The following is a 20,525-nucleotide window of genomic DNA, read 5'->3' as shown; positions in this document are numbered from 1 at the left end:
ATTATTAAAAGAAACTAAAGAGCTAAAAGGAACTTTAGCAAAATCTTGTTGACTAGAAGATTTCGATAAAATAAAAATTTAAAATAAAAAAAATTAAAGAATAAATAGAAATTTTAAAGAATTCTACATGTTTGAATATTGTTATTTTAAATTTTAAAAATTATCAAGGGCTAAATTAGTATTTTAGATATCACAAGGGCTAAATTAGAAAATTATTATAAAAATATATTCCTAGAAAGCTTTAATTATGTAGAAAGGAACCTATATTGGGTTCTAAAATTATGCTTAGATTAAATTTTTATGCATGTCTTACTTTTAAATTGATTTAATTGTCAATCATTTTCAAATAAATTGTTTTGTATAATTTATGTTCAAAATTAATTAGATATCAATTTTTTTTGAGAAAGACGACTTCATTTCTTATCTGTAGAAATTTTTTTAATTTTTTTTAAGGTTGTATTATTTTTTATGATTTATTTTAACAAAAATTAAATTTTTTATTTAAAAATATTTCCTAGAGTTATTTTTGTAAACTTTATTTTTTTGTGAAAATTTATCATGTTCTCTGCTAAGAAAATACTTTTGAAAATTTTCGACCGTTATTGAATTTTCTTTGAATTTTTTTTAATACTAATTTTTAATATTAAAAATTCTTAAAAGTTGATTTTTTAAAAATTTATTTTTTCTTCAAAAACATTTACGCTATTACATTCTCAGAAAAATTTTCAAGATTTTTTTGAGCTTAGAATATATTTTTAAGCATTTTTTTAAAGGAAGATACATTTTTCTGTAAAAAATAATTTATTATACTTAAATTAATTTCACTTTTTCTTGAAAATTTTATCACTGCTTTGGATATGTCTGTTTAATTGTTATAAAAAATTTTAAAATTTTTTAACAATTAAAAATAATTTTAAATTATTTTTTCCAAACTACTTTATAAATTGTAAAATTTGTATTTTTAAAATTTAAACTTCATTTTTTTATGTTTGTCAATTAATTTTCCCTTAGAGAGTACTTCAAATTTATATCAATGTTATTTTGTAGGATTTCTCTTATTTTTAATGTGATCAAAGGGGAAGAATTAGAGATTAAGTCTAAGGGGAGGGTACATTTTTTGATTTTGCATTAAATGTTATTCATTACAAATTAGGTACTTGTTATTATTTTACTATTTTTTTGTTTTGTTTTATCCTAACTTAACTTGGGTTGCTCACATTAAAAAGGGAGAGATTGTAAGTATCTGATGGTAGTTTTGATGTAATCAACTGAGTCAAGTTAGGTCCTATTGTGTTTTGATCCTTATGTTCAAGTGTGCAGGAATTTAGGAGCATAATAGGTCGAGTGAGAGACGCAGCTAGCGAGAAGAATGACATGGGAATGAGTCGACGAGTTCGGTGCGCCTAAGGGACGAGGTGTTATGAAAGAGTACATTGGTGGAAGAGAAAGAAGCGCACGACATTTCCAAGGGACAAGAAGCCGAAGTGGAAGATTGCTCAAGAAGGCCGGAAGATGGGTTCAGGTGAGCCTAATTTCGGATGGACGAAATCACCCAAGCAAGCAGAGCCAGAGCAGAAGCTTGGACAAATAGTCAACTCAGAGTTGACTCTTGTTCGGGCACTCGGAGCTATTTCGAGCGCCCGAACCACTTTGGTGTCAACTGGGGTGCCTCTACTCCTTGATGTTGTGGATCAGGATCAGTCCAAGTGCCAGAGTGGGTCTGAGTGCCCGGAGTGAGATAAAATTTTATTCCGCATCCACTACATAGACGTTTAAGAGAAGATGAGATTTTCCACGCTGGGGGCGCCCGAACCGTGTCACGTTAGTAAATGATTGATTTCGACCAGAGGACTATAAATAGTGAAGGATCTGTAACGACCCAATTTTCCCTATTCTGAGTTTCAAATGTCCATAAAGATATTTGAAAATGCTTTTAAAATATTCTAGAGATTTTTAGAAATTTTTAGAGTATTTTTGCGTAATTTTTGGAGGGCGTTTAGCATTTTTATAAAACCAAAGAAGTTAGGCAAAAAGCGTTGGAAGCGAGGTTTGAACCCGGGACCTCGGGTCGGACTGACCCAAGCCAAAACCGGCCTGACCAACTAAGCTAGGAGATTTCTGTTAACCCTATATAGAGAGAATTAGGGATATAGTATAGTTTGGAATAAAACCCTTATATATAAAAGGGAATTAGGTTTTGGATTTTCCAAAAACCCAACATTTTCTCCCGAAATCTTTCTTCTCCTTCTCCCTCGCGACGGCGCGATTCTTCTCCTCTCGCGGCGGAAACGAAGAAAGCCGGCTTAGGGCTTAACTCCGGCGGCCGGCGAGCTTCTCCCTCCGAGGGTTCGGCACACATCCGAGCTTCTCTCGGCAAGGTGAACGCACGGACGAGAAGGGACCGAGATTTCGAGCTCCACCCGGAACCCTAGCCGCCCCTTCTTTCTTCTCGGTTGTAAGTCCAAGAATGCTCTGTAAGTACTACTCACCTATGGTAGGAGTTGCTCCGATCTTTCGGTTTCGTTTCCTTGTTTCCTGAATTTCTTGAATCCGAAGCATGCTACGAGATTGGGGTTTTTTGGGTGTGCTGTCGTGTATTTCAAAGAAGAGAAATAGGGTTAGTTTACTTGTTTAGCATGTGGTTGGTTGCTTAGAATCTGCTGGTATTTACAGATTTCGTTTCCTTGTTTTGCCGTGTACTTCCAATAAGGGAAATGAATGGTATGGGTAAGCATGTGGTTTAGATCTCGTTAGTTTCAAACAGAGCAAAGGATTCTCTGGTTTGAATTAGCAACCATGAATCACAAAGGAAGAAAGTAGTAATTCAATTTTTATTGGTTGCTGCCATCCCAAATTTAAGGTGCTGTTTTCTGGTTTACATGGTTTTGTTGCCGTGAGTTTTATAAGAAGATGGGAATGGTATTTTTTAATGAATTTGGCACATAGTCTAGACTTCCCAATTCTGATAATGAGCATCTCATAGTTGGATTTTTGTTTCCCCATGCGTGGCTGCTGTGGTGTGCTATAATCTGATAACCTTGTTCCTTTATTTTGCTGCCGTGAATCAAAGAAGAAAGAAGGGATTTGAATACATTTAGCATGCGGTTTAGATTTTTCTATTGCTGTTTAGTTTTCGTCTGCAGTATTAGAATAACATGAGCAGTATTAGTTCTTAAATTCCGTTTCACTTGCAGAATTAGTATAGCATGATTAGTAAGCTCAAAGTTGCATTCCTTTGCCCTATTTTACAGCATGTTTAGAAAGCTCAAAGTTGCATTCTTTTGCTCTATTTTACAGCATGTTTAGAAAGTCCAAGTTAGCTTTCTTTTTCTCTATTTTACAGCATGTTTAGAAAGTCCAAGTTAGCTTCCTTTTGCTCTATTTTACAGCATGTTTAGAAAGTCCAAGTTAGCTTTCTTTTGCTCTATTTTACAGCATGTTTAGAAAGTCCAAGTTAGCTTTCTTTTTCTCTATTTTACAGCATGTTTAGAAAGTCCAAGTTAGCTTCCTTTTGCTCTATTTTACAGCATGTTTAGAAAGTACAAATTAGCTTTCTTTTGCTCTATTTTACAGCATGTTTAGGAAGTACAAATTAGCTTTCTTTTGCTTTATTTTATAACATGCTTAGAGAGTTCAGATTTGTTTTCCTTCGTGTTATTTTTATATAGCATGCTTGGTTAGTTGTAATCCTATACTTGTTAGATATATATCTAAAGGATTCTAATAAGCTCTAATAAAGGATTATGAGAAGTATGAGTAAAGAAAAAGACCAAGGTCTAATTAAAAAGAGATAACAAGTAAATTAAAGTAAGAGGCTAGTACCCGACATCCAAGAGCTTGTCGTTAAACAAATCCAGGTGACCATTTCCGAGGTCTTGGCCCTGGTAGACCGAGGTCTGCTCTTTTAGGATTGGTGGCTCGCAACCCCAACCTATTAGGGAACGCGCATGAGTTGGTACTAGGCCTGGGCCCAAGAAAAGAAAACCAAAGAAAAGAAAAGTAAAGAAAGAAAGAAAAGTAAAGAAAGAAAGAAAGAAAGAAGAAGAAAGTAAAGGATAGAAATTAAAAGATTAATTTCTATTACAAGGATATAAGAAAATATAATAAGTTTTATGCTTAGAATAAATAAAAAGTTAGTTTCTTTAATTCTAAGCTTACAGTGTTCATTTCTTATTATCCTGTTAAATAGTGAGCATGTTTAGTATTCAGTTTCATTTTCTGTATACCATGAGCACATGCAGATTGGCTTTAGCATTTCAGTTTCAGTATTATTGCATTACATTTATGCATTTCGAGTTTTGTGAGATAGATTAGTACTTACTAAGCGTTTTCACTTATAGATCTTTTGTTTTTTTTTCCTCCTACCGTAGATAAAGGAAAAGCTAAGATATGAAGGGAGGCGACAGGGTGGTGGTGATGATGGATGTGTGTGGTGACTGAACTATGGAGAGGTCCAGAGGGGACTAGCAAGACTTATTTATTTAGAGTTTATGTCTAGTTTATTTTCCATATTTCTGTTATGAAATTATGTGATTGTGATTGAGTTTGATTCGTATTGTAGCTTATTTATGTCCTATTCTGGGAGTTGTGTTTAGTACTTGTTGCTAGTCTAGTCTTTTGATTATAGTATGAATTTATTATTGCGTGATTGTGAATAAAATGTGTTCCAGCCGCATGTGGCTGCGTATATATCTTGTGTATTATAGATTTGGTCACCGGTACAGGGGAGACTCTGTCGAAATTTTTCGGTAGGGTTTCCATATGATATTTAATCATACCAGTTAAGTAGAGTTAGTAGTTAAGTAACGGTCATCCTTAGAGAGTAGTAGTAGTAAGAAGGGTGATTGTTACAGTTGGTATCAGAGCAGTGTTCCATTCTCCAGCATCACACACACATCAGCATCATCCTCGGCGTCTCCAAGTAAGAAAGTATTTAAATCCTTTCTTTATTCTGCTTTCCTTATTATTAACTGCAGTATAGAGTATTTGTTTTTGAATGCTTAAGTAAGTTAGAAGTTTGGTTTCTCTTTTATTCATATACATATGTATGTTTAGAAAGGATAGAGAAACGTTTAGAAGTACCTACTTATAGGTGTTGAAAGTCAAGTATCATGTATAAGTAAGATAAAAGATTTAGTTTCCCTTTTCTTTATTCATATTTATGTATGATTAGAAGGGTTAAAGTAAGATATCAAGTCTTTTCTTTGCATAATTAGATGTTAAGAAAAAGGATGTCCCCGTACCGTTCGTACTGAGAACCAAGATCAGGAGAGCGAAGGGCTTAGATCAACTGAGCCAAATCTCTCTGAAGTTGTTGCCTAACTCCAGAGACAAGTAGCAGAACAGCAGCAAGTGATTGCCAATCCGATGGCAAACCAGCAAGCAGTTCCTCCCCCTCCTCCAGCCATCGCTACAGAGGTTCCAGTGGTAATTGAGACTCCACCAGCTACTCAGGGAGCCGTCACAGCATCCCAGAGACCAGAAGCATACCTTATACAATGGCTGAAGCTGAAACCAGAGAGCTTCTCAGACACGACTGAGCCCTGGGATGCCCAGGCTTGGTTTAAACACTGGAGAGCACTATGGAGCTTCTTGACTGGCCAGAAGTCGAGAAGGTCAAGTGCGCTTCTTTCTGCCTGTCTGCAGATGCTCGTATGTAGTGGGAGAGGATAAAGACCAAGAGAGCAGCCGATCAGATGAGCTGAGCAGATTTTCAGTTAGAGTTCTATGAAGAGTTCTATCACCAACAAGCACTATGAGGAGTTATAGAGTTCAAGCCAGCCAAGATAGAAGACGAGACAGTAGGGAGCCCGGAGCCCCAGTCATGTAAGTGCAGAAGAACAGAAAGAAGGTAAGAAAAAGGGGGTTCGGGTGGTCTGTGAATATCCCGAGGTATTCCCAGCAGATCTACCTGGACTACCTCCTAATAAATGAGTGGATTTGAGATTGAATTGGTTCCTGGAACCGGTCCAATTTCAAAAGCTCCGTATCGCATGTCTCCAGCAGAGCTGAAGGAGTTACAAGAACAACTACAAGAGTTACTTGACAAAGGCTTTATTCACCCTAGTCATTCACCCCGGGGAGCTCCAGAGTTGTTCGTTAAGAAGAAAGACGGATCCGTGCTAATGTGCATAGATTTCAGAATGTTGAGCAAAGTAGCAATTAAGAACAAGTACCCCCTTCCCAGGATCGATGACTTATTTGATCAGTAAAGAGGAGCAACAGTGTTCTCAAAAATAGACCTGCGCTCTGAGTACCATCAGCTGAAGGTGAAAGAAAGAGATATACCCAGAACGACATTCAGAACCAGATATGGACACTACGAGTTTGTAGTTATGCCATTGGGAGTGACTAATGCACCTGCGATCTTCATGGACTTAATGAACAGAGCGTTCAGAGAATATCTTGACAAATTTGTCATTGTATTCATCGACGACATTCTGGTCTATTCAAGACCCCAGATGAGCATGACACGCACTTGAGAATAGTACTGCAGACTCTACAGCAAAAGCAGCTTTATGCTAAATTCTCAAAGTACGAGTTCTGGTTAAATCAGGTGGCATTTTTAGGTCACATAATTTCTAAAGAGGGCATTCAAGTGGATCCAGCCAAAGTGGAAGCGGTCAACAACTGGAGTAGACCCAAGAACGTCAGAGAGATCAGAAGCTTCCTTGGTTTAGCAGGGTACTACAGGAAGTTTGTGGAGGATTTTTCCAGGATAGCTTCTCCACTAACAGCCCTCACCAGAAAGAATAAAAAAATACGAATGGTCTGATAAATGTGAGCAGAGCTTCCAAGAGCTAAAGAAGAGATTGATCAGTGCTCCCATTCTGACAGTCCCACAGAGTGACAAGAGTTTCGACATCTACAGTGATGCTTCCAAGATGGGTTTAGGAGCTGTACTCATGCAAGAAGGAAAAGTCATAGCTTATGCTTCCAGACAACTCAAAGACTATGAGAAGAACTACCCTACTCATGATCTCGAGCTGGCAGCTGTAGTTTTTGCACTTAAACTCTGGTGACATTATTTATATGGAGTCCAGTGTAGAATTTTCACAGATCATCAGAGTCTTAAGTACTTCTTCACTCAGAAGGACTTAAACATGAGACAGCGTAGGTGGCTGGAGTTGGTCAAAGATTACGACTGTGAAATTCTCTACCACCCAGGCAAAGCTAACAAAGTGGCAGATGCACTCAGCAGAAAATCTAGTGCATCACTGATGTCTTTGTCATCATTAGCCCTGCCACTGCAGAAGGAGTTGTCAGATTTCGGACTTGATGTTATTTATGGGCAACTCTCTGCATTGACCTTAGAGTCTACCTTGCTTGAAGATATACAGAGAAAGCAAAGTGAAGATCCAGACATCCAGAAGATTAAGCAAGGGATACAGAAAGAAGACAATTCAGAGTTTCGAGTAACGGACAACGAGATTCTTTATCAGGGGAGTCGCATTTGCGTGCCCAATGATGAGGAACTGAGGAAGAAGATCCTAGAGGAAGCTCACAGTACACCATATTCCATGCATCCTGGGTCTTCCAAGATGTACCAAGATGTGAAACAGAGGTTTTGGTGGTCAGGACTCAAAAGAGATGTAGCTGAGTATGTCAGTACCTGCTTGACATGCCAGAGAGTCAGAGACCAGGAGGAGTTCTTCAGCCTCTTCCAATACCAGAATGGAAATGGGAAGACATTTCCATGGACTTCATAACAGGTCTTCCAAGAACCACCAGTGGATATGATGCGATATGGGTAATAGTAGACCGATTGACCAAGTCTACTCACTTCCTAACCATCAAGGTGTCCCACCCATAGGCAGTTGGCCCACTATATGTTAAAGTAGTCGGACTTCATGGGTTCCTAAATCTATCGTTTACGATGAGATGGGCGCCACCTCACATTTTGGGAGTGCTCGAATGCACTAGGCACCAAACTCAAGTTCAAGATGACTTTCCATCCAGAGTGATGGACGGATAGAGCGAGTGAATCAGATTTTAGAAGACATGCTCGAGCTTGTGCGCTAGATTTCAAAGGAAGTTGGTGCAAGTATTTGTGCTTAGCTGAATTACACACAACAATAGCTATCGGGCTACCATTATGATGGCACCTTATGAAGCACTATATGGCGGAAATGCAGATCACGAAGCAGGAGAGAGAAAAGAGATATAAGCGAGTTGGGCATTCAGACAGAGGTGATAGATGAGACTACTCAAGCAATCCAGAAAATCAGACAGAGAATTGAGACGCCCAGAACAGACAGAACACGCCGTAGGCCACTGGAATTCCAAGTAGGAGATTCAGTTTTCCTCAAGGTCGCTCCTATGAAGGGAGTGATGAGATTTGGCAAGAAGGGCAAATTAAGTCCTCGCTATGTAGGACCTTACCTGATCATATAGAGGATTGGGAAAGTAGCTTACAGGCTGGACTTACCACAAGACATGTCAGCAATACACAATGTATTTCATGTCTCCATGCTAAGGAAGTGTCTCCATAACCCGAGCCAAGTGATTCAGCCTCAGTAAGTGCAGATCCAAGAGGATCTTAGTTATGAGAGCAGACCTACACAGATAGTGGACAGAGCAGTCAAGAGATTGAGAAACAAAGAAGTACCACTAGTGAAGGTCGTCTGGCAGAACCAGAAGCATGAGGAAATCACTTGGGAGCAGGAGGACAGCATGAGACAGAAGTATCCAGAGCTATTCTAAGTTCGAGGACGAACTTTTTATAAGGTATGGGGGATTGTAACGACCCAATTTTCCCTATTCTGAGTTTCAAATGTCCATAAAGATATTTGAAAATGCTTTTAAAATATTCTAGAGATTTTTAGAATTTTTGCGTAATTTTTGGAGGGCGTTTAGCATTTTTACAAAACCAAAGAAGTTAGGCAAAAAGCGTTGGAAGCGAGGTTTGAACCCGGGACCTCGGGTCGGACTGACCCAAGCCAAAACCGGCCTGACCAACTAAGCTAGGAGATTTCTGTTAACCCTATATAGAGAGAATTAGGGATATAGTATAGTTTGGAATAAAACCCTTATATATAAAAGGGAATTAGGTTTTGGATTTTCCAAAAACCCAACATTTTCTCCCGAAATCTTTCTTCTCCTTCTCCCTCGCGACGGCGCGATTCTTCTCCTCTCGCGGCGGAAACGAAGAAAGCCGGCTTAGGGCTTAACTCCGGCGGCCGGCGAGCTTCTCCCTCCGAGGGTTCGGCACACATCCGAGCTTCTCTCGGCAAGGTGAACGCACGGACGAGAAGGGACCGAGATTTCGAGCTCCACCCGGAACCCTAGCCGCCCCTTCTTTCTTCTCGGTTGTAAGTCCAAGAATGCTCTGTAAGTACTACTCACCTGTGGTAGGAGTTGCTCCGATCTTTCGGTTTCGTTTCCTTGTTTCCTGAATTTCTTGAATCCGAAGCATGCTACGAGATTGGGGTTTTTTGGGTGTGCTGCCGTGTATTTCAAAGAAGAGAAATAGGGTTAGTTTACTTGTTTAGCATGTGGTTGGTTGCTTAGAATCTGCTGGTATTTACAGATTTCGTTTCCTTGTTTTGCCGTGTACTTCCTATAAGGGAAATGAATGGTATGGGTAAGCATGTGGTTTAGATCTCGTTAGTTTCAAACAGAGCAAAGGATTCTCTGGTTTGAATTAGCAACCATGAATCACAAAGGAAGAAAGTAGTAATTCAATTTTTATTGGTTGCTGCCATCCCAAATTTAAGGTGCTGTTTTCTGGTTTACATGGTTTTGTTGCCGTGAGTTTTATAAGAAGATGGGAATGGTATTTTTTAATGAATTTGGCACATAGTCTAGACTTCCCAATTCTGATAATGAGCATCTCATAGTTGGATTTTTGTTTCCCCATGCGTGGCTGCTGTGGTGTGCTATAATCTGATAACCTTGTTCCTTTATTTTGCTGCCGTGAATCAAAGAAGAAAGAAGGGATTTGAATACATTTAGCATGCGGTTTAGATTTTTCTATTGCTGTTTAGTTTTCGTCTGCAGTATTAGAATAACATGAGCAGTATTAGTTCTTAAATTCCGTTTCACTTGCAGAATTAGTATAGCATGATTAGTAAGCTCAAAGTTGCATTCCTTTGCCCTATTTTACAGCATGTTTAGAAAGCTCAAAGTTGCATTCTTTTGCTCTATTTTACAGCATGTTTAGAAAGTCCAAGTTAGCTTTCTTTTTCTCTATTTTACAGCATGTTTAGAAAGTCCAAGTTAGCTTCCTTTTGCTCTATTTTACAGCATGTTTAGAAAGTCCAAGTTAGCTTTCTTTTGCTCTATTTTACAGCATGTTTAGAAAGTCCAAGTTAGCTTTCTTTTTCTCTATTTTACAGCATGTTTAGAAAGTCCAAGTTAGCTTCCTTTTGCTCTATTTTACAGCATGTTTAGAAAGTCCAAGTTAGCTTTCTTTTGCTCTATTTTACAGCATGTTTAGGAAGTACAAATTAGCTTTCTTTTGCTTTATTTTATAACATGCTTAGAGAGTTCAGATTTGTTTTCCTTCGTGTTATTTTTATATAGCATGCTTGGTTAGTTGTAATCCTATACTTGTTAGATATATATCTAAAGGATTCTAATAAGCTCTAATAAAGGATTATGAGAAGTATGAGTAAAGAAAAAGACCAAGGTCTAATTAAAAAGAGATAACAAGTAAATTAAAGTAAGAGGCTAGTACCCGACATCCAAGAGCTTGTCGTTAAACAAATCCAGGTGACCATTTCCGAGGTCTTGGCCCTGGTAGACCGAGGTCTGCTCTTTTAGGACTGGTGGCTCGCAACCCCAACCTACTAGGGAACGCGCATGAGTTGGTACTAGGCCTGGGCCCAAGAAAAGAAAACCAAAGAAAGAAAGAAAAGTAAAGAAAGAAAGAAAAGTAAAGAAAGAAAGAAAGAAAGAAGAAGAAAGTAAAGGATAGAAATTAAAAGATTAATTTCTATTACAAGGATATAAGAAAATATAATAAGTTTTATGCTTAGAATAAATAAAAAGTTAGTTTCTTTAATTCTAAGCTTACAGTGTTCATTTCTTATTATCCTATTAGATAGTGAGCATGTTTAGTATTCAGTTTCATTTTCTGTATACCATGAGCACATGCAGATTGACTTTAGCATTTCAGTTTCAGTATTATTGCATTACATTTATGCATTTCGAGTTTTGTGAGATAGATTAGTACTTACTAAGCGTTTTCGCTTATAGATCTTTTGTTTTTTTTTTCCTCCTACCGCAGATAAAGGAAAAGCTAAGATATGAAGGGAGGCGACAGGGTGGTGGTGATGATGGATGTGTGTGGTGACTGAACTATGGAGAGGTCCAGAGGGGACTAGCAAGACTTATTTATTTAGAGTTTATGTCTAGTTTATTTTCCATATTTCTGTTATGAAATTATGTGATTGTGATTGAGTTTGATTCGTATTGTAGCTTATTTATGTCCTATTCTGGGAGTTGTGTTTAGTACTTGTTGCTAGTCTAGTCTTTTGATTATAGTATGAATTTATTATTGCGTGATTGTGAATAAAATGTGTTCCAGCCGCATGTGGCTGCGTATATATCTTGTGTATTATAGATTTGGTCACCGGTACAGGGGAGACTCTGTCGAAATTTTTCGGTAGGGTTTCCATGTGATATTTAATCATACCGGTTAAGTAGAGTTAGTAGTTAAGTAACGGTCATCCTTAGAGAGTAGTAGTAGTAAGAAGGGTGGTTGTTACAGGATCGAAAATAATTTAGATATCTCCACAATGGTATGATATTGTGCACTTTGGGTCTAATCCCTCATAATTTTACTCTTGGGCTCTACCCAAAAGGTCTCATACCAATGGAGATATCTTTTTCTTATAAACCCATGATCTTTCTCATGTGTTTTCAATATGGGAATATGTTTGCAACCTTGCAACCCCAACAAATAGAGCCCTGGTCTTCTCTATTTTGTAAAACACACTTCATACTTCGAATATCTTTCTGTTTTTCACTTCCAAGCTTTATTTTTGTGTACAAGGCTTCCTTGTCTCTGATGTTTTGTTCGAGAAGAAGATCTTCATATTGAGTTTATCTTCCTTAGAGCAGCAATCTTTTGATTGCTAACTAAGTAAATTGTTTGTCCCACACTCTTCTTTAATTCTATTATTATTTCTTTAAGTGTGTAATTGTTTGAAATTCCATTAGTTTAAGAAAGGTATTCGTTGTTTCATTATGCAAGGCAATTTATCCTTCTCTTACTGGTCGCAAGGGCAATTTCATACTTAGCTTTAAAGGAATTTCCTTGAAGAATAGTTAGCAAAAAAAAATATTTATTTAAATATTTAACTTTAAAAAGAATTTCTTTGAAAAGATACTTAGCTTAATTCCTTTTACTCAGAAGATTTTTTAAAAGGTACTTAGCTTTAGTTATACTCCTGAAAAGATACTTAGCTTTATGAAAAATACTTAGCTTAACTCTCCCATAATTAATGCCAAAAAAAGGAATAACTTTTAAGTAATTGGTTAAGTAATTACTCTAAGTAATTAGCTTAATTTTAAGGGGAATGTAAGCTTCATAATTGAAATTAGTAATTGACTATGACCCTAGAGTCCAAACATAAAAAAAGTTTAAAAATATATTTAAAATAATTATTTATTTTCTTGATTTTCCATCTCACCCTTTTTAAGCTTATGAGTTTGTATAAGATGGAGTTAAGTTAATCTTAATTTTGAAGTTGATTTTAAGTTTGAGAATATTATCTCTAAATTTGTAGAAAATAATCATGTTTGAATTTTGAGGAATTGTTAAGTTTCAATTATACTAAAGTTGATTTAAATTTGATTAATTTATTTGAATTTGGTTTAATTTGAGTTTGATTAGGTTTAGTTTGTGTTTGATCAGAGTTTCATTTGAGTTTGATTTGAGTTTGATTTAAGCTTGATCTGGTTTGATTTAAGTTTGATCAGAGTTTGATTTGAGTTTAATCAAAGTTTGATTTGACTTTGATCTTAGTTTGATCTAGTTTGATTTGAGTTTGATCAGAGTTTAATTTAACTTCTATTAAGTTTAATTAAGTTTAATTAAGTTTGATTTGAGTTCGATTAAGTTTGATTTAATTTGGTTTTGATTAAGTTTGATGTGAGTTCGATTAAGTTTGATTTGTTTTAGTTAAGTTTAATTAAGTTTGATTGAGTTTGATTAAGTTTGATTTAATTAAGTTTGATTAAATTTGATTTGAGTTTGATTAAGTTTGATTAGACTAATTCTCAATTTTAACCTAACTCCATCTCACCCATTTCTAGATTTCAAATAGGAAATCTTATGGATTTTATGAGATAGTTATTAATTTTATCTTCAATTTAAATTGAGATCTATAGATTGATTATGTAAAACACTCAATATTATTTTTTTTTTTTTGAACAATCAGAAATCTCTATTATTTGAATTTGACAAATAAGATAACCAACAATCTAAAAGAAAGATAACCAACTCCTTATAATATTTTCTAACTCAACTCAATCCGAGGTTATTTCATCCAAACTTTCCAACATGACTAAAATAAAAAAAAATAACTTTGCAGAAAACGTGAAGATCGCTGGGATTATGTGCCAAGCTGTACTGCCATCCACTCAAGGGTCTTGCCCCCTGACCTCTAATTCAGCATCATCTGCACCAATTCAAATGTAGTGAGTTTAAAGACTCAGCAAATACAGAATATGAGGAATAGCAAATATGAACAAATAAGTTGCATGCAATTAAGAATACTCATGCTAAGATAATTATTCATTTAAAATTAAAAGCATAATATAAGATTTGCTCATGTATTTTCCTACGAATTCAGTTTCCTGACTGTGGCTCCTAGATCTCAAAGTCGCTTGATCAAGCTTTGTCAAACCATAATACTAGGTTGGTATAGCATCCCAGTACTTATCTGGAATCCATACCCGTCAAGTGTAGGGCACCCCGGTGCTTATCCGAAGTCCACTACGCGTCAATTTGATATGGCCAAACGAGACGTCTCTCGGCCCAATATCCGTCATAGAACAACCACAATCAAGTCACATTATTCATACTGATTCCTTGCTTCGAATCTAATATTAATTTCTTTTTTTTTTTTTGTTTCTTTCCTTGCCTCAAAACTGCATCATTCCTTTCACATTATAAATAGAAGCTTGATAGAAACTGCAAACCATAGCAAAGCAAGATTATAATCATCACAATATTGTTCATTCGAAGGCTAGTAAATAAGGATTAATTGACCTAAGGTATTAAGAGACTAACGTCCAGATGGGGGAGCCACTTTTAACCCAAGCCATAACCCGTTAATGGGAATAAAGTGAAAACTACGTACTATATAAGACTTAAACTATTTTGAATATGGCATCAGTAGATGTTGGGTTTGGTATATAGCTCAACTTATGGATTGCCCACTTCAGTGTGAATGCGCTAAAAGTCCAATAGCTAGGTTGCCACAAGAAGACTTGCCCAAGATCAATTTGATTTATAGGCTAGAGCATGATAAAGTTGCAATACACGTTCACCAACACCCTATGCATTATTGTGACATCTAAAGGAAGACAAACATCAACATAAAAAAAACAGAGATATAAGTAGTCTCGAGTGGAATGACAACAATTAAGATTATGTATTTCTTAAGATAGGCATAAGTTGTTCCAAAGAGAAAAGGGTCTTTCATGGCTTAAGATCCCAGCACTAGCCCTCGCTCGAATCCTCTAGACTCGGCTCTAACCTCCCACGGCTACAACCCTCCCTTTCTCCCATCGAACTTGCCCCCTCTCGATTCCTAGGCAATCTTGACATGGTTCTCCATCACAATCTTCACATCTACCATCATAGTTAATCGAAACATGGGAAGAAAAACCACCAAATCTTACAACCATGCTGTGAACAGGAGGTGCATAAAAGAGATCATGTACTTGCCTTGATCGGAAACTTACTACCAAGCCGATGCGAGCTGCAAAGGAGATGACGGAACGCCACAAACTCTTGGAAATTTCTAGAAAATTGGGACCTCGAGGAGGATGAGAAAAAACGGCGCCCCACCTAAAACCTAAGGTCCCCTTTTGATATGTGTGATTTGCTAGATATATATTTATATCCCCTCAATGGAAAAAAAACAATTATTTAAATTTACATAAAAGTGGTCAATCACGTATTTATCACAGCACTATTAAAAACTAGCTATCTATCCTCTTCTTTTAATAAAAACAAGGTTAATAAAAAAAAAGCTAAAAAAATTAATAAAAGAAAACTTCCTTAAATGCTCTAAATTTTCTTAATGCCTTGACAGCGAGCTCAAGAAATAATTTATAAAAAGTCCTCTTTACCACGGTGTTTCCCGACTTCTCCTTTTTGGCCTCGTATCATCTAAATTAAACTTCTAAAAGAACTCATCATTAAACAATTTAAATAGTTCAAATAATATGATAATGGAGTAAAATTCGTAATACTACTACTAACAATAATACTAGAGCATGCGATTTAGTAGTGAAATTTTCGAACGCTACAATACTCTCCCCCTAAAAAACAAATTTCGTCCTCGAAATTCATAGACTTACCGAAAAGCTCGGGGTAGCGCTCTCTGATATCGGCCTCCACTTCCCAAGTAGCTTCCTCCTCTGAATGATTTAGCCACTTGACTTTTACCATTGGGATTGTTCGGCTCCGTAGATTCCGATCTCGTCTGTCCAAAATCTGTGTAGCCCTCTCCTCAAAAGTCAAATGCGGTGAGAGCTGCAGAGGTTCATAGTACAACACGTGGGAGGGGTTCGACAGGTATTTTCGGAGCATTGAGATGTGGAAGACATTGTGTACTGCTGCTAGGCTCGAAGGTAGAGCTATACGATAAGCCAAAGTCCCAACTCGGTTAAGGATCTCGAAAGGTCCTATGTACCTAGGCGCTAGCTTCCCCTTTTTCCCAAATCTCATCACGCCCTTCATAGGAGCTACTTTCACAAAAACATGGTCACCGACCGCAAACTCTAAGTCCCTCCTCCTCAAATCTGCATAACTCTTCTGTCGACTCTGAGCAGTTCTCATTCTATCTTTGATCCTCCTCACCGTATCTGCCGTCTGCTGAACAATTTCTGGACTCAACTCTGCCCTCTCACCTACCTCATCCCAGTGAATAGGTGACCTACACTTCCTCCCATAGAGCGCTTCATACGGTGCCATCCCAATGGAGGCTTGGAAGCTGTTATTATAGGTGAACTCTACTAGGGGTAGTTTGGTTTCCCAACTCCACTGGAAATCGATAGCACAAGCTCGGAGCAGATCTTCTAGTATTTGGTTCACTCTCTCTGACTGACCGTCGGTCTGGGGATGAAAAGCGGTGCTGAACTATAGCTTCGTCCCTAATGAAGCATGAAGACTCCTCCAGAAGGTAGATGTAAAGCGAGTATCTCGATCAGACACGATTGACACTGGAATCCCATGCAACCTGACAATCTCTCGAATATATAACTCTGCATACTGTGTTATGGTGAATGCAGTCTTAACTGGCAAGAAGTGTGCTGATTTGGTGAGACGATCCACAATTACCCAAATAGAATTTGATCCTCTGATTGTCCTCGGCAATCCTACGATGAAATCCATCGAAATATTCTCCCACTTCCACTCAGGAATAGGGAGTGGTCTTAGAAGCCCAGCTGGTCGTTGATGCTCGGCCTTGACTTGTTGGCATGTCAAACATTCGGACACAAAATGATGGATATCGCGCTTCATGCCCGGCCACCAATACAATTGCTGAAGATCCTTGTACATCTTTGTGCTCCCTGGGTGAATGGAATATGGTGATGTATGGGCCTCTGTCATGATCATCTCTCTCAATGCCTCCCCTGTAGGGACCCAAAATCGGCCCTTGTACTTCACAATCCCATCACTCACGGTGTATAACCCACTACCCTTTTCCTCATCTCTCAGTCTCCACTTCTGCAATTGCTCATCACTCATCTGACCCATGCGGATGCGGTCCAATAGTGTAGACTGCACAGTCAAGGAATTCAGTCTCGGGGCTCGTCCAGCTGTATAGACCTCTAACCCAAGACTCTGAATCTCCCGCTGCAAAGGCCCTGAAATCGATAGATGTGTGATCATTGCAGTCTTCCTACTCAGAGCATCGACCACTACATTAGCTTTCCCCGGACGGTAGCTAATCTCGCAGTCATAATCCTTCACCAGTTCTAGCCATCTGCGTTGTCTCATGTTCAGCTCTTTCTGTGTGAAAAAGTATTTCAGGCTCTTATGGTCGGTGAAGATCTTGCACCTTTCTCCATACAAATAGTGCCTCCAGATCTTGAGTGCAAACACAACCGCTGCTAGCTCGAGATCATGAGTAGGGTAGTTCTTCTCATGAACCTTCAACTGTCTAGAGGCATAAGCGATAACCTTGTCACCTTGCATCAATACTGCGCCTAGGCCTAGCTTAGATGCATCTGTGTAGACCGCATACGGGCGCTGTTATGAGGGCTTGCTTCAGAGTATCAAAACTGTGTTGGCACTCCGCGCTCCATACGTACTTGGCGTTCTTCTTTGTCAGCGCAGTCAAGGGCACTGCAATAGAGGAGAAACCCTTGATAAACTTCCAATAGTAGCCCGCTAATCCCAGAAAACTGCGAATCTCTGATGCATTTCTTGGCACTGCCCACTCCCTGACTGCCTCCACCTTGGACGGATCAACCTCCACTCCCCTACTAGAAATAATGTGCCCAAGGAAAGTAACCCTTTCTAGCCAGAACTCACACTTCCTGAACTTCGCATAGAGCCTACGCTCTCTTAGAACCCCCAATATCGTCCTCAAGTGCTGACCATGCTCTTCTCTGCTCCGAGAATAAACGAGTATGTCATCAATAAAGATGATGACAAACTGATCAAGATACGGCTGAAATACACGATTCATGAGGTCCATGAAGACAGCTGGAGCATTGGTTAGCCCGAATGGCATCACCAAGAACTTATAGTGGCCATATCGAGTCCTGAACGCTGTCTTATGCACATCTGATTCCCTTACCTTCAATTGATGGTAACCGGAACGGAGATCTATCTTTGAGAATATCGAAGCTCCTTGCAACTGATCAAAGAGATCCTCCACTCTGGGCAATGGATACTTGTTCTTGACGGTCACTTAATTTAGCCCCCTATAGTCGATGCATAGCCTCATGCTACCGTCCTTCTTCTTCACAAATAAGACAGGCGCGCCCTAGGGAGAAACACTAGGGCGAATGAACCCCTTGTCTAGCAACTCCTGAATCTGCTCCTTCAGCTCTTTCATCTTAGTAGGAGCAAGGCGATACGGTGCCTTAGAGATTGGCACTGTGTCTGGCAGCAACTCATTAGAAAACTCCACCTCTCGATCCGGTGGAATCCCTGTAACGTCATAAGGAAAAATGTCTGCATAATCCCTAACAACTTCCACATCAGGAATAGAAGGACCCTCCAGCGCCGTAGTCACTATAACGCTGGCTAGGAATGACAAGCAGCCACGGTCAATGAGCTTCCTTTCCTGTAAGAATGATATAAACCGAGGCTTCCTTGAATTCTTTGCTGCCATGAAAGTGAAAGGTTCTCCTCCCGAAGGACGTAGTTGGACTGCCCTGCACTGAAAGTCGATTACTGCCTGATTCTCTGACAACCAATCCATCCCTAGAATGATGTCGAACTCTGGTATCGGAAGTACTATTAAATCAGCATACATAATATGGCCTTGCAGTGCCATCTTGAGATTTCGGACAATGCTACCCGTACTCAGCTCCTCTCCAAAAGGAATCGTCACTAGTAGACTTTCTGTCAGACCCTCCGGAGTAATCCCTTTACGATGCACAAATGCATGCGAAATAAAAGAATGAGTAGCCCCTGAATCGAACAAAGCTTTCGTGGCTACTCCTACAACCAATATTCTGCCTGCACTCGAGTATTACACATACACATAGGTCGATATTTGCACAGAGCGTAAAAGAGCTAAGGTTCGAGTGATAAAGTAGCATAAATTACTATTCCGAATATTCGAAAGCCTTAAATAAAGCACGTAAAGTTACCTGTAATCAAGGTAGTGTCTGGGTCAGCCTCCTCGGTCTGCATCACATAAACTCTCCCTGTCCCAGGCCTCCTCAACTGTGGGCAATCAAAGGATATGTGGCCCGGCTGCTTACACTTGTAGCAGACTCCGGCTCCTAGCAGACACTTCCTTGCATGATGACCTCCACAAGTCTGACAGGTAGGTTTCTCCAACTGCATCACAGGCTTCGAAGCCTGCTGACCCTGTGGCTTCCCTGAACCGGAAGGTTTCACTGTTGGCTTTGCTGTCCCTTCTGGCCTCTGAGGTCCAGTAGACTGTCTCTTCGCTTGCGACTGCTGTTGAGGCTGTGAATAAAATGGCCTCTTCCTCTGTGCCTCTGCCTGTAAATCCTTCAGGGTCTGCTCCGACCTGAAAGCCTTCCGTAGTGCTATGGCATAATCTGCAGGATCCGACATCACCACATCTCTGCGAATAGCGGGTCTCAAGCCATCCAGGAAATGTTGCAGTTTCTCCGTGGGGTTATCAGCAATGAGGGGCGTAAAGTGGCAGCCCCTATCAAACTTCTTGACGTACTCTGCCACAGACATATCTCCTTGTTGGAGGTTCCTAAACTCCCTCTTCAGCCGAGCTTGGACATCGGGTGTAAAGTATTTGTCGTAGAAAATCTTTTTAAACTCCTCCCAAGTCAGAGTCCCCATATTCATAGTCTTTTCAGCCCCTTCCCACCAAAGGGCAGCATCATCCTTCAGCTGGAAGATGGCGCAACTAACTCTGGCTACATCCTCCAATCCCATGTAACGGAAAATCATCTCCAAGGATCTAACCCATCCCTCAGCAACGAATGGATCGGTGGAACCCGTGAACTCCGGGGGTCCCATCTTACGAAATTTCTCGTATGGCATCTCACTCCTCGCCACCTGAGAGGTGCCAACATTCTGACGTAGTAGATCAGCTAGGCTAGCTAATACTTGCTCGTTGGCGTTCAATGGTAGTGGTGGGGGCGGTGTAATCTGGCGTCTTGGAGGCATCTGGGGATACACCACAACCACTACTTAGTCACAACATGCTCAAATAAAATGAATGCGTACATATCCTCATATCATTAACAAGTATCAAATAATAAAGTAGTCGACATAAGCAATGTCATAATATGCTCAACATCAAACCAAAGTGTAAAATGTTAAAACTCACAGACTTTGGGGCATGTCTCCTTGAGCTTCCGGCAATCAGCTGTAGGCACAACCTAAACCAAGACCTTTGCTCTGATACCAACTTTGTAAAACACCCAATATTTTTTTTTTTGAACAATCAGAAATCTCTATTATTTGAATTTGACAAATAAGATAACCAACAATCTAAAAGAAAGATAACCAACTCCTTATAATATTTTCTAACTCAACTCAATCCGAGGTTATTTCATCCAAACTTTCCAACATGACTAAAATAAAAAAAAATAAAAAAAATAACTTTGCAGAAAACGTGAAGATCGCTGGGATTATGTGCCAAGCTGTACTGCCATCCACTCAAGGG

At 39.0% G+C, this 20,525-nt stretch overlaps 1 protein-coding gene across 1 annotated transcript; it reads right to left on the bottom strand.

Moving 5' to 3' along the window:
• Window positions 1–17,405: 17,405 nt before the first annotated feature.
• LOC122054854 lies at window positions 17,406–20,023 on the bottom strand. Its single transcript, XM_042616279.1, has 3 exons — window positions 19,015–20,023; window positions 18,192–18,880; window positions 17,406–17,990 (listed from the first exon to the last, which is right to left on the bottom strand). The coding sequence occupies exons 1-3, from the start codon at window positions 20,021–20,023 to the stop codon at window positions 17,406–17,408; spliced, it is 2,283 nt and encodes a 760-aa protein (XP_042472213.1).
• Between the last annotated feature and the right edge of the window lie 502 nt (window positions 20,024–20,525).

This window comes from Zingiber officinale, chromosome 3B (genome assembly GCF_018446385.1).
Source record: "Zingiber officinale cultivar Zhangliang chromosome 3B, Zo_v1.1, whole genome shotgun sequence".
Classification (NCBI taxonomy): Eukaryota; Viridiplantae; Streptophyta; class Magnoliopsida; order Zingiberales; family Zingiberaceae; genus Zingiber; species Zingiber officinale.
This window is presented reverse-complemented; position numbering and strand designations above follow the sequence as displayed.